The 13,991-nt window shown below is 45.4% G+C and overlaps 1 protein-coding gene across 1 annotated transcript; it reads left to right on the top strand.

Annotated features, from left to right (window-relative positions):
• The first annotated feature begins 1,139 nt into the window (after positions 1-1,139).
• FIGLA (folliculogenesis specific bHLH transcription factor) lies at positions 1,140-13,555 on the top strand. Its single transcript, XM_043603611.1, has 3 exons — positions 1,140-8,042; positions 10,632-10,784; positions 12,391-13,555. Exons 1-3 carry the CDS (start codon positions 7,797-7,799, stop codon positions 12,673-12,675), a joined length of 684 nt encoding a protein of 227 aa, XP_043459546.1. The 5' UTR covers positions 1,140-7,796; the 3' UTR covers positions 12,676-13,555.
• Positions 13,556-13,991: the final 436 nt, after the last annotated feature.

Raw genomic sequence — 13,991 nt, 5'->3', positions numbered from 1 at the left:
CATATCTTTGTTTAAGGGCTTTATAGCTATGAATGTTTAGTTACTTCCTTGAAAAACAGCAGAAGTTTAACACTAACCACAGGGACATCTTACAGGGGTACGAATTCACAAGAAGTAATAGTCATTCCAGGTGTTCCTGCATTTCCTTTGTTGCAGATGGGGCTGGAGCTGGATTTTTCCAGGCCTTTAAAACACTCCAAAAACTTCTTTCTGTCCTGTGGCTGGCCTCATCTCATTTCCCGACTGTTCCTCTTGATGTCATATCTCTGGCTTTGGCCTCTTCTCGTGGCCCCACTCCCCTTCCAGGGACTGGGATCTCTGCCAGCTCAATTTAGAATGAGAATTTCTAGAACAGCTCTTTGCCTGGCCTTGTGGAGTCCCATCCTATGCATTCAGGCACAGGGAGCCCAATGTAGGTTTCTGTGGCTCTTCCTCTGTACAACTGTCTCTCCTTCATGCTCCTCCCCAAATCCTAGCACTCTCAGTCTCCCCCAACTCCCATCTTCCTCTCTCCATACTTAGTGCAACTGTCATTCCCTGTGCGGGAGGGACCCTCCTCCCTGCACTGGGGTCTGGCAGGAGCCTCCAGGAAGAATCCTAGGGGGCTGGTGGGTTCAGCCTGTCTGCTTCCCTAGCCAGGAACTTGGGTTGCAATTGTCCAATTTCTGAAAACAATTGTTCATCAATTGTTTCATGAGTTTTGTCCAGTTTCCCAGTTGCTGACAGCAAAAGGACTGCTCCAGCTACTCCATTAGGACCAGAAATGGAAATCTATTCTACCTGGTATGATATCTTTGGCTGAGTAGGACTTTAATCTGTTCGTATTCATATTTTCCTTTTGGCTTTTCTTTTGGCCTTTTCTTTTATGGCTTCTTAGCTTTTTATCGATCTTAGAAACTTCTCCTCTATCACAGGCTTGATATAACATTTTGCTGTATTTCTTTTATTTATTAAAAAAAAATTTTTTTTAACATTTATTTATTTTTGAGACAGAGAGAGACAGAGCATGAACAGGGGAGGGTCAGAGAGAGGGAGACACAGAATCTGAAACAGGCTCCAGGCTCTGAGCTGTCAGCACAGAGCCCGACGCAGGGCTCAAACTCACGGACCACGAGATCATGACCTGAGCCGAAGTCGGCCGCTTAACCAATTGAGCCACCCAGGCACCCCTTGCTGTATTTCTTTTAAACACCTTTATTGTTATTATTATTTTTAGACTTACCTATGTTGCACAATTTGATTTCCTGATAGTTTATTCGTTAGTAGTTTGTACTATAGCAATATAGATATATAGGGATGGGTTTATTGTTTTCTTTTTATGTGTTCCTATTCTTTGTTTTATGGTTTCCATAGCCTATGCAAAAAAGGTAGCAGCCAATATTAATATGTCCCACTTTTGCAGAATTTATAGAGCTTTTCTTTATGGCCTAGTAGTATCTGTTCACTTTTTATAAATATTCCACAGGTATATTCACTTTTTATAAATATTCCACAGGTATATTTATTAGATTAGGCTTGTGATTTTCATTATTCAAATATTCAATATCCTTATTTATATGTTGTCCATACAACCTATCAATTTCTCTAGGAGGATTTATTTGTGTTAACTCTCCCATGTAGAACATTATATATGTTTATTATCTTGTCATGTTCTTATGTTTCTAATAGCTTTTGATTTATGTATTTTAGTATTACTTTAATGTCTAAAGATTCATGACCATTAAGTCTACTTGAAGACTTTTAGTTTTTATCAATATTCATGCAATCGAGGACTATTTATTGTGCCTCTACCGTGTACCAAGCACTCTTCTAGGTTTTCAGGATTCAAAAGTGAATGAAACATAAAATTCCACCCCACCCCCACTCTCGAAGCCAGCATTCTAGTAGGGAGGAGGGGTACTTAGGACATCCTGCCCCTTCTCATAGCCGCAGGAAGAATCCTCTGGAGCCTGAAACCTGGTGGTGACATTCTGGAGTAGCAAGCTAGCTTCGTTATCTATCTAACCAACCATGGTCTGTGGCCTAAAGCTAATGGGACAGGGACAGGTAAACATGCTCACATAAACATGCTCACACTCCAGGGTCAATTCTCATGCGCGAGCTGGCCCTTTCTTCCCTATCGAGAAGGTTCTGAAAGCTGAAATTTCCCCAAGAGAGTCAGAAAGGCAGAGGAATTAAGTTCTCTACAGACTGAGTGGAGCCATCTGGGGAGACAGAATGAAGTCCTCGGTTGTCCTGGAGGAAGTGGTCAGCTTGTCACCCTGGAGTGATAGCCTGCTCTACCCAGCCTCCACTGTATAGCTGCTACTCTCAGTGACCACGGATTATGTTGATGGTAGATATAGGCTGTAATAGACAGTTGCCACCACATGGGTGCCCACAGCTTTTTCTCCCAGAGCTATGATTTCCAGTCTTTTAGGGTATGAGGGCCCAACCTGATAGAGGCTGGAGTCTACACATTATGAGTTAGGGGAGATCCTGGCTCTAGCATAGGGAGAAGGCACAGAATTTTTGGCTGTCATGAAATGACCTCCTAGGCTTGGTTTTCTAGGGGCAGGGAACAATTTCTTAGTCAGGAGAGTGAGCATATTCTGGAAGCAGATGTCACAGCATTTTGAGGATGACACAAGTCATTAGTTCAGAAAAAAATCTACCTGTGCTTATAGTCAGAAACTGTGAGTGTCCTCTATCAGCTAATGCCCCAGCCCTCTATACTCCGGAATTCTTCCAACACTTTCTCCCATATACCCAGATCTGGGCCTGGGTCTTTGTCCAACTCCCTTGTATGCCTATACCATGGCTTTTGGAAAGACCCTCTCCCTTTGTGTTGCTCTTGATTATAAGGGCCAGTTATAAGTGGCTATGCTTTTATACGCTGCTATCAATTCCTACAGCTCAAAGCCAACCAGGCCCAGGGACCCTTGCCACCAGTAAAAGTCCTAGCCCCAGCCCCAGCCCCAGGGAGAGTCATGGAAGAGTAAGGAGGCCTGGGCTACTCGTGGGAGGGACTTAGGATAGAAGAGGGTCTGCTAGCTGGGCCTCAAGAAGGCTTCTTCCTGGAAAAGGCCTTCCAGGACAAGTCCACACGAAGCAGGGTATCCATAACACAGCTGTGCCTCTCTGTTCCACCTGCTGTCACCAAAGCAGCCTGTAGCTTACTTCCTCTTGAATCTCCTCAAAGCCCTACTTTTGTTGCAATCTCATCTTTATTAGCTATGATAAGCATTTCTTACTCCAGCTGGGTCCCAGGATGGAGGTTTCAGGCCCTCTTCAAGGTGGCCCCAACAAGCCTTTCATATTTCTGCTATGGGGTCACCAGAACCGAGCCCTGGACCTCAGTATCTCCTCAACCAGCTCTGACTGAAGCTTCTGCACTTTTTCTCAGAACACCCTGCCTGGGTCACTTATGTGTAATAGCCAAGTTTCTGGACATTCTATCTGGTTCATATATCATCATTGCTATTGTAGTTATCACTTACAATGTGGTGGGAATTATGTGAGGCAGGAGAGATTGGTGGTTATAGACTGTTATAGTCTGTGGCCAGACAGCCTGGGTCCAATCCCAGGTTTACCCCTGTCTAGCTAGGAAAGTTGGTTACTTGACTTGTGTGTCTCAATTTCCTCTTCTATGAAAACATTACAGTACCTCTCTCTCTTGAAGTCGTTGTGTGATTAAGTTAACCCATAAAATGAGCTTAGAAAAGTACATGGCACATGGATCCCATTATACAAGCGTTAGCTGTTACTATTGTGTCAATGGCCTAATTAACTCCTTGCTACAACTCTGAAGAAGGTTCTGTCACAATCTCCCATTTATAGATGGCAAGATGAGGCCTAGAGAGTTTGAATGTCTTGCCTGCAGTCCTATGAACTCCTGTGCTGCAGAAGCTCTTCCTTCCCCTTGGACCCACAACTAACCCTGAGGCCCTATAAGTCCCCATTCTTCTGTGAGGCCCCATAGCCTGCAGGGCTCCAAGCTTCTATCTACTCTTTCATGAGGCTGCCAGGCATCGTTCTTCAGCTTGTCAAAGCTGGAGGCTACCGGCTGCTGCTGAGCACAGTGGCAAAAATGAGAAGGATTTGAGCTGGGGGGTCCCTGACCTTTCACCAGCTTCTTGGGGACAAAGCCTGTGGGTCTGTTCCCCTTCTCTGTTCCTGGTAGAAAAGCACTTCTGACCTACAGTTAACTCTTCTGGTGATGTGGCCAAGATAGTAACCCCAGCTCATGCTCAGTGGGGGTGGAGGAGGAGGAGCCTCCAGGGAAGCGAAGTATGGAGCATGGCAAGCAGGGCCTGTGTGCTGGTGGACCAGGCCAGCTGGAAGTGTGGGATTTCCACAAAGGTCTATCCCTGGTGACCCTGGGACAGCGGCCATTCAGATCTCAAGGAGAAGCTGACCAGTAGTGTAGCTTTGGCTAGTGACTCAACTTCTCTGGCATTGATTTTCTCATCTGTACAATGGGAGTAAAATCAGGTGCCCAGGAATATGGTGAGATTAAATAAGACATAGTATTTAATAATAATATGAATTTACATTAATATGAGTAATAATATGAAATTGCCAAATTGATTTAGACAGGCATTCTGGGCAATGCAAACTTGTCTTTTTATAGTTTCTGGTCCCTTTTAAAAATGTCATTCTTTGCCTTCCCTTATTAAAGCTGTTTGTTAGCAGCTCTTTCATGTTTTGACTGAGGTACAAAGATTAAGGCTACTGTGTCTAAGCCAAAAACTGGTCAGTGGGATGAGGAGCTGCCAAAGACCCAGGCAGATATGGGGAGTGTCCCTCTTAGCTGGGTCCCAGGGTAGGAAACAGGATTGATGAGGTGAATCTGCTGGGGCAAAAGATGGAGCAAGGGCCAGTTTCTGTGTGTCTCAGGCGGAAGAAACAGTGGATTAGCTCCCCCCCCCCCACTTCTTCCTTGCTCCTTCCCTTCCTCCAGGGTGCCTCTCTGCATTGTAGAGGCAGAAGTCTGAAATTCCATTTCCCAGAATGCCTTATTCCCAGAGTACTGGATGTCAGTTAAGAGGACCTCCTTAGAAACAGGCGTATGAGATGGTGAGCATGGACATCAGGCAGAGCTCACGTCCCTGTCCTTCCATCTATTTTCTGTGGACAAGCCTGGGGGTGGGACTTGGCGTTTCTCTGCAACAGTGTTCCAGGGCCCCTTTCCCAGCTTTGGGGGAGTTGAGTGGCAGCTATGGTAACATTGGTTCCCACTCCCTGGATTGCAGCTTTGGTGGTATGTTCTCAAACTGAACTTCTCCTGCTTCACCAGCTCTCCCAGTGATGGTGTTAAGCACCTAAATCCCCGAATTAAACCACTGGCTCTGCTTGGAATACCTAGAGGAATTTCTGATCCTGCTCTGACTCTTGATTGGGGTGAATGCCTGAGGACTTTGCTGCCACTGGGCACCGGCAATGGCAGAGGCCTCTAATAGGACAACTCCATTTTTGGAAATGACACTCTGGAGCAATGGTTTGGAAGGAACCTAAGTCCCTGGGTGACATGAGGAAGAGAGATGACCTATGCCTCTCACACTGCCAGAGGGGAGAAAAATTAACTTTAGGTTCACTAGGCCATTGTATCTTCGGGGAATGGCAAGGTGGAAGCACCCAGTCACTGTCAGGTGTAACACCTTGGCTCAGGTTAGTTCATGTGATTGCTCTCCCTCAGAACATATGGCCCAATATACAAGTTTAACAGACAAGAGGCCAACAAGTTATAGTTGGAATTGATGGAGGGGAGCAGGTATGGAGGAATAAATTCTGGGGTTCTCACACTGGGCCCCTGACACACACTAGCTTATCCACTCCAGGGTTTGGCAATAAATTAGAAAATGTCCTTTTTGATACTCACAGAAATTCAAGTAAATGGGTAAACTATCTCCATTTTAAGATTTCCGCATATTTGGCTCTCGTTACCTTCTATCTGTTTGCCAGCAGACAGCACCAAATAAGCTTAGAGAAAAAAAATTATTTTTCTTCTTAAATGTGTACATATATATAGGTTATATATATACACTACAGAAGTGACCCACACTTATTGTGAAAAATTCAAGAAATATAGAAGATACGAGGTACAGATCTTCCCTCATTCCCAGGCTCACTGCTCAGAGAACCCCAGTTAAACATTTGGTGTGTCCTCTTCTCTTCTTTTGCAGGCAGTGTCATGGAGGGAGCTGAGGAGGAGATGGGGCTGAGGAGGTGGCCGATGTGGCTAGGAAACTGGATGTATACAAGAGTTGAGCAAATAAATAAGTAAATATACTGAGGATAAACAGGAGTCAGGTTTCTTACTGTTGGAGAAGGGAGTTACAGATTAGGGAGAAACAAGAGAGAAATGTGAGCTATTGGATTGGAATTGGAGATATTAGTGTGAACTCCTGCGTTTTAACCCTCTGTCATCTATCTACACAAAAATATAGATATAACTGTGTGTGTATACTTATACGTGTACATATGTATGTTTCCTATCTGCTAAAAGGGCTTAGAAGCATTGACATCCAAAAGGAATGAACAACCAAGCTTCCAAATCTTTGTTTCTAAATTCCATCTTCCACTAGAATTGACTGATTCCATGGCTAGGCTGGGAAGATTCAAGATGAGCCAGGAACATGTCATGCCTTTTTGGTACAAGTAAGAAGGCACGCAAAGAATGATGGGGTCATGTTAAAAGAACAGAGAAGCCAGCACAAAGGGGGCTCCTACAGGCCAAATCTGGAACCATTTGAGCACTGAAATAGTGATCTGAATAAATTACATCTTATTGAGCAAAACATAAAGTCATGAGTTCATGCTGAGATAAACACAAAATGAATAAATACATGAGGAGAAGGAAAAGCTCATCCCCCCAATAGGTTGTCAATGATTTGGCCACAAAATAGTGGTTAATTCAGGCAGGAGTCATCAATGGATGCTAAGGATTTTGGTGATTTCCTCACAAAATATTTATCAGTCAAAAGGAAAAGTTAGTCCATGTATGGTGAAGGAACCTGGGAGACACCACTGTGACTGAGTGATCAAGATTAACTTCACCAGTGGTGGGACAGGTTGGCATCATGTATGTCCTGATGGGATGCACTGAGAAAAGCCCAGCATCTTTTCTGTGGAGTCCCTGCCAAGAAGGGATGGCCTAGGTCTGGACATGAGGGAACATTGGGCAGAACCTAGGTGAGGGACATCCTTCAGAATGAAAGACTTCTCTTAGAAACTGTCAAGGTCATGATGACAGGGCAAGACTTAGGAAACACTTCAGAAAAAGAATAATGAAAATGGGAATATTCCTAGAGAGAAAGAGGGCAATGGAGTAAATGTGCAAAATGTTAACAAGCAGAAAATCTAGGTGAAGGGGCTACAGGACCTTTTGGTTACTGCTCTTGCAACTTTTATTTATTTCAAAATGATTTTTAGAAGTTTTCTTTGTAGCCGGCAAATTTTTTGTCTGGTAAATATATACATGTACATAAGTATGTTTGCATACATGTGTATACATATATCCAGAAGCTCAGTCCCCAGCCTGGACTGATCAAACTGGAATTCTGGGGATTGGAATCCAGGCAAGCGGATCAAGAAAAACCCAATTCCCCCAGGCGACTCCAGTGTGCCTCCAGGTTTAAGAACCGGTGCTGTCTGTAATCCAGTGTTCACCAAAATCACCTGTGCAGCTCGTGAAACGCGGCTCCCCGAGCGGCACCCGACTTGCATTAGGCCGGGGTAGGGGAACCGGGACAGGTGGTCCGGGCCCCAGGCCCCGCCCCCGTGCTCCGCAGCTCGTGCCGCCGCAGGTGCGGGAGATGAAAGGCCGCACCGCCCCCAGCCCGCCGCCCGCCGCCATGGAAGCAGCGCCCGCCCCGGCTCTCCTGAGCGTCCCGCAGGCCGAGGTGCTGGAGGACGTGCTGCGGGAGCAGTTCGGGCCGCTGCCCCAGCTGGCCGCCATCTGCCGGCTCAAGCGGCTGCCCTCGGGCGGCTACTCCTCGACCGAGGACCTCCAGTTGGTGCTGGAGCGGCGGCGCGTGGCCAACGCCAAGGAGCGCGAACGGGTGAGCGCCCTGCTCCGCGCGGGTCCCCAAGGCCACCCGGGCTCGGCCGCCTCACGACCCGCTGCTCGCCACCAAACACCTGGCCGGTAGCCCGTGCACCCACTCACCCCCACCCGCGGGGTTCCGAGGCGACTCGAACCCCCTGAGGCCCGAGGTTCCGTCGTCCGGGAGACGTTCGCTGACGCTAGGATGGCCTCTTCACCTGCTGACCACCCGGAACGGGGTCAAGGGGTGGGAGTGGGGACACGCGAGGCCCCTGACAACGTTAAAAAATGTCTCGCCTTGGCAAGTGCTTTCAAAAAGGTTAGCGCCCAGGAGTCGCGCTTAAATCTCCCAACCACTCGGCGCTGGGTAGGCGCTTGGGGTGCAAAGGGCTCCCACCACCCCTTTCCCTTCTGCATCTCTGCCTCGAAGCAAGTATGGGGTGAGGGGGCCCAGTGGAAGTTACTCTTTTCTCTTTTTTTAGAGTAAGGAAACACCGTGCAGGGGTGCGCACGGGACTTGCACTCCAGCTAGTGTTGTTTCCCAATCAGGCTGGGACGCCGCGGTGAATCACAACGCGGAATGGTCTTGTGCGCCGTAGTCCGAGCGGCATCTACTGGTGGCTTTTAGTATTTCTCATCGAACCTGGGCCCCCAATTTGTCCAATCTGGCCTCCCTCCTGCTCTTTGCAGACCTGGGGGTTTGGCCGCGGCGGAGGAAGTCCAACCGGGAGTGGGGTGGGGGGTGGGGGACAGGAGAGGACGGAGGGCGCGCCTTCGGGCTTGGGACTTGAGGGAGAGGTTCTGCCGCCCGTGCCCGGGTCCTCTGGAAGTGGAGCCCCGGTGCATCAGCTAGGAGCTTTGGGAAAGGGCGGGAGGAGAAAGGACCAAGTGAAAGTAGAACAGGGGAAGTTGGGGTAAACTGAGGGAGTGGAAAAGCCTGGTTTCACCAGGCACGGACCCTTTGTGAAAATAACCCTGGAATCGGATGTGATGATGTGGCCTCAAACAAGATTCTGATTCAGTAGTTTGCGTTTTGTATGGGCCTTCCCATCAGGAAGGAATTGCTTTCTGCAGAGAATTCATCCTGGTTTTACCCTCTATTTTAAAGCTAATGACCTTCATTCTTCTTTACAACGACAAAATTAATACACCTGGAAAATACAGAAATGACCAGGGAACAGAAACAACCATAACACAGATATAACTACCATGAACTGACATCTTGTATATATCCTCCCAGTCTTTTTTCTCTAGTTATGTGTGTGCCATATATAATTCTATAAAACTGTGAGCTAGTATGTATTTTTGTTTTTTTCCACTTAACACTATCAAAAGCATTTCCTCATTCTTAAGCATTCTTTCAGCTTTTTACTGCATAGTCCTATAAATAGACCATAACTTATCCAGTCTTTATGCTTTTTGCAGCTTTTTACTGGTCTATATATCTATGTGCAATTGCTCTCAAAATACTAGAAATGGAATTACTGGAACATAGGACCTATACAATCTCAAAAGTTGTGATACAAGTTGCTGAATTGCTTTCTAGAAAGTTTACTCATTTTCATCCTTTCTTACAGGGTATAAGACTGTTCCCTTTGTCCATCTCCAATGCTGGGTATGATTAACAAAACGACAACATTACCAGCTTGGTACATGAAAAATGGCATTTAATTTCTATTTTATTTTGTAGTCCTTTCATCAGAGTTGCACATTTTCATATGTTTTTTGGTCTTTGTATTCTGCTGTAATGAGATAACTATGCCCATTGTTGACTTTGATCTGGAGTGGGAGAGGACTCTCGATTAACAGGAGTATATTGGCTTTATGGTGTAGTGGGAACCAGTTTTTTCCAAGGCCTCTTTCCCCCAGGGGGATGGTCATCAGAGTTCCAGGCATTGTGAGCTGAAGGATTGGACCCTGGAGAATCATAGAGAGCTAGCCTTATTCTGCCTTTAAAGTCTTGCCAACATGCAGACTCTCTAGACACTAACACCTGATTTGGCTGGGAAAGAGATTAAAGAGTTGATGGCACAGTGCTTGAGTAGACCAGTGTTTGCACATTTTACTCATTATCAGTACCACTTATGGAGGACTTTCTATGCACCAGGTCAGGAAGAAGAGTTTTATGTATAATTATGTTAATCACCACAAGGATGTTTACAAGGTGGGTATTTTCCACTTAGCAGATACACCATAATGTGGCAATATGAAGTATCCTAACATTCTTGTAAAGTTAGTATGTGTGTGGTGGAGCTGGGTTTTAAATCCTGGTGTATTGACTTAGAGTTTTTAGCCACTACCCAACTGCCTGAACATTACAGTGCAGCAGGTATGCTCTAAGAGGAGGAGGACAGGGTTCAGCAAGAACACAGACCCCTTCCCCCCTGCTAGCCCGTCCACCCACAGTGCTGAGTTTACGCCGCTCCTTCCTCCATTGCCAGCAACTGCACTGCCAGTGGAGTGGGGACTCTGGCATATGCCTATTTAGGTTCACCACCCAGACATGAGCTGTGAAAGCAAGCCCTCACAACCCTCATCTATGGTTTGGGGGGGCATCTGTACAAATTAGCTTCTCTGTGTGTCACTGTGCTTTTTTGTTTTCCAGATAAAAAATCTCAACCGTGGTTTTGCCAAACTGAAGGCGCTTGTGCCATTTCTTCCCCAAAGCAGGAAGCCTAGCAAGGTTGATATCCTTAAAGGTGCAACTGAATACATACAAGTTCTCAGTGATGTTTTGGAAGGAGCCAAAGACTCGGAGGTAAAGGTTTAAGAATTTAGAACAATGTCCACCATTTATTGAGCCCTTTCCATGTGCTGGGCAATTTATATGTTCCAGTTAGTTTGTAACAATCCTAGGAGTTATTTATGATCCATGTTTTACAGAGCAGGAAATCAAAATACAAGTAAAGGCTACATAGCTAAGAAATGTCAGGACTGGGGTTTGAATCCAGATCTGTGTGAGCTTTGGAGCCAAGTTTCTGATTATATACTTGCCTCCTGTCACTGTCCAGGGTACCTGCTTCCTAACTGCTGCATCTTTAATAGAACCTTGATAGCTAGGGTGTGACAGGAGGCTTCCATAAATCCACTCTATAGTGGTGGTTTCCCATCAGACAGGACACAGAAAGGAAGAGGCATTTCCCTTGGAGAGGCCCTCTCTAAGACAAGTCTGGTGGAATGCTCAGCAATGGTTGGGGATACCAGTCTCATGGGATTTTCAACCATTTGGTGGGATGACATAAACGAGCCTGCTATGCAAACTGTGAAGCACGTAGTGTCAGAACAATTGTCAGTGTGTAGAGCTCACAACTGTCCATTAGGTGATGGAAGCTGTGGGCTAGTTATATGGGTTTGTTGCATGGTCAGGCAGGACTTGAAGGCCTGTAAGTGAATTAGTCATCAGAGGAGGTAAGATACGAAGAGAGAAAGGCCTTAGAAATGAGTCATGAGTGACACCATTGGCAGGAAGGAGGAGGAGCCATCAGAGAGGAGAAGGTGGCAAGAAGGTGGAGAAGCAAGACTGGTCCTAAAGTTGGGTGGGGAGAATCTTGGGAATCTGAGGGTGGGAAGTGGTTCAAGAAACTATGGAGAAGCCCAGAATGTGAGGTGTAGGATAGGAGTGGGCTGGAAGTCTGCTTATTAGGGGGTTGAGGGCGTGTAGGTGGCCCTCAGAGTAAAATGGGTCCCAGGCAGAGTATAATGGCAAATTTCAAGTCCATTAAACCTAGAAATCTGAGACTGGAAGAAGGATCAAAAGGATGGAAGAAGAAAAGTGGTTAGATCAATTGAAGTCTTTTGTAAGTAGCAATGTGATTGTGTTTAGGGACAGAAGAGAAGGACCGATATTAGAGAGTAGAGAAACATTATCATTCTAAAAATTTAGGCTGGGAATAGCCAGTTTATATAATGGTTCTTTTCATTTTTTTCCTTGTCCACTCACTAGTCCTACTTGGGTGACCCCTGAGGGGATAAATTCTGCAATGGTGGGAATGGATTGTCCTGTGAACCAATTAGATGCTTGAGTTGTTGTATGGTCATAGCATTTGTACATGAACAGGTGGCTGCCCTAGTTTTTCCTTGCATGTGTAACAGGAAGGCTTTGTTTTGTGCTACATTCATTACAAAATACAGGATCTGTTCCATGGGATAATATTTTTAATGCAGTTGCCAACTGTACAACATCTTAAGGTTATAGAAAAACAAATACAGTCTCGTGAGTGATGATTTTCTCTCCATCCATGATAACTTAAGCATGGCCCTTATCACTTAAATGAAACTTCATTGGTTAAAATTTTGGAATATATTGATTTAAATCTTCAGAATCTTGACTGTCATACTGTTTGACAACTACATATGGTTTCTAGAGACAAAATCTGGATCACCAGAGCTATAGCAACAATGTTTCTGAACCACCTATATCATTGGCTAGAGATCTATCGAGAAACATCACCCAACATGCCAGCTGTACTGTGGGCTTGAAGAACGAGGAGGAGAGGCCCTGGGCAGATGGTGGCAGTGGTGAGTCAGCACACACTTGTCGCCAGAGCATGATGTCCACGACCGGAGTTATCTCCCCAACCAGGAGTCTGGTAAAGTGTTTTTTCTTAAATAGCCACGTAGATGTCAAAAACTCAAAATATTTTCCTTGAAGTGTGTGGCATTTTACATGCTGAAAGATGATTGAAACAAGGTCATTTTGTGAAAGTACCTAATGGGAAGGTGGAGTTTGCTAGTTTGGAAAATTTATTATGTTTCCAAATTAATAGGTAAGCAACTCAAGGGGAAGGCAACCCCTCCAGAATTACCCACTTCAGACCGAAGTTTACCTTTTATGACCCTAAATAACTCATCAAAAATATCTCTGACTGTGAGGCCTCCAGAAAAAGAAAGAAGTAGCTTGCCATACACAAGGATAAATGGTGATACCACAGACATGCATGCACATGTGTGCACATACACATTTTGTTTTTGAATTGGCCTTATTGGAAGGCATTTTCTAAGTAAAAATAAGAGTTTATTTAATAGCTCCTGGTACTTTGCCAAACTAATGAAGCTGCTGGATAGAAATAGCAGTCTGCCTCTTCAAGTCCACAAGTGGGCATTTTTAGCCCTTGCTGTGACTGTGTTACTCTGATGAGACCCCTTGGTCCATCCTGCCACATGACTGCTAGAAACAAGAACAGCTTGTAGGAACTGTAACCAAGCGTACTGTAACAAGTTGCTTAGTGTGACATAAGGGGCGGTGGGAGCTGTGGAGTCACAAATGCTGGTTGGTGGTGGGAGGCAGTTTAAAATAGCAGTTGAGTGCAGGTTCTAGAGAGCCAACACTGGGGTTCAAATGCTAGTTTTGTAACCTTAGGTGAACTGCTGAATCTCATCCTCAGTTTTCCCATCTGTGGAATGGGAATGATAATTGGACTACCTTGTACATGAGATAATTGTAAGACTCAAATGGCATCATGTCAGGGAAGTGTCAAGCACAATACCTGGCATGTCAGTGTTCACTTGGACATACATTATTAAATCTGCTGGACTCATCATGAGCAATCAGTATTGATTGGTGGGTAATCAACAATAAGCCACAGGCATTCTGTTTGTAGCAAGTGTTCTGAGTTTTCTCACTTGGCCTTTAGTAGTGCTCTACTCTGGTTTGGGTCTTCCGGGCTTTCTGCTGACTGACCTTGGCTGCCATTTTTTTTACTTGATTACTGTTCTGTAAGGGTTCTACTTCTTGTACATGCTCAGTTTTAGATTTTTATATTCTGGCCACTTGACCTATAAACCAAACCTTCCCTTGACAGTCAACCTTTGGGAGACTGAATTCCTGTTGCTACTACCTGAGCCGACTGGGAATGACTGGGAACAAAAGTAAGGATGAAGATCTGACCTGAGCTGAACCTTGAACCTGGCTATCTGTTAACAATAGTAATGTTAGTTTTGGGACGCCTGGGTGGCTCAGTCAGCC

The sequence above is a fragment of the Prionailurus bengalensis genome, chromosome A3 (assembly GCF_016509475.1).
Source record: "Prionailurus bengalensis isolate Pbe53 chromosome A3, Fcat_Pben_1.1_paternal_pri, whole genome shotgun sequence".
NCBI classification, from domain to species: Eukaryota; Metazoa; Chordata; class Mammalia; order Carnivora; family Felidae; genus Prionailurus; species Prionailurus bengalensis.
This window is presented reverse-complemented; position numbering and strand designations above follow the sequence as displayed.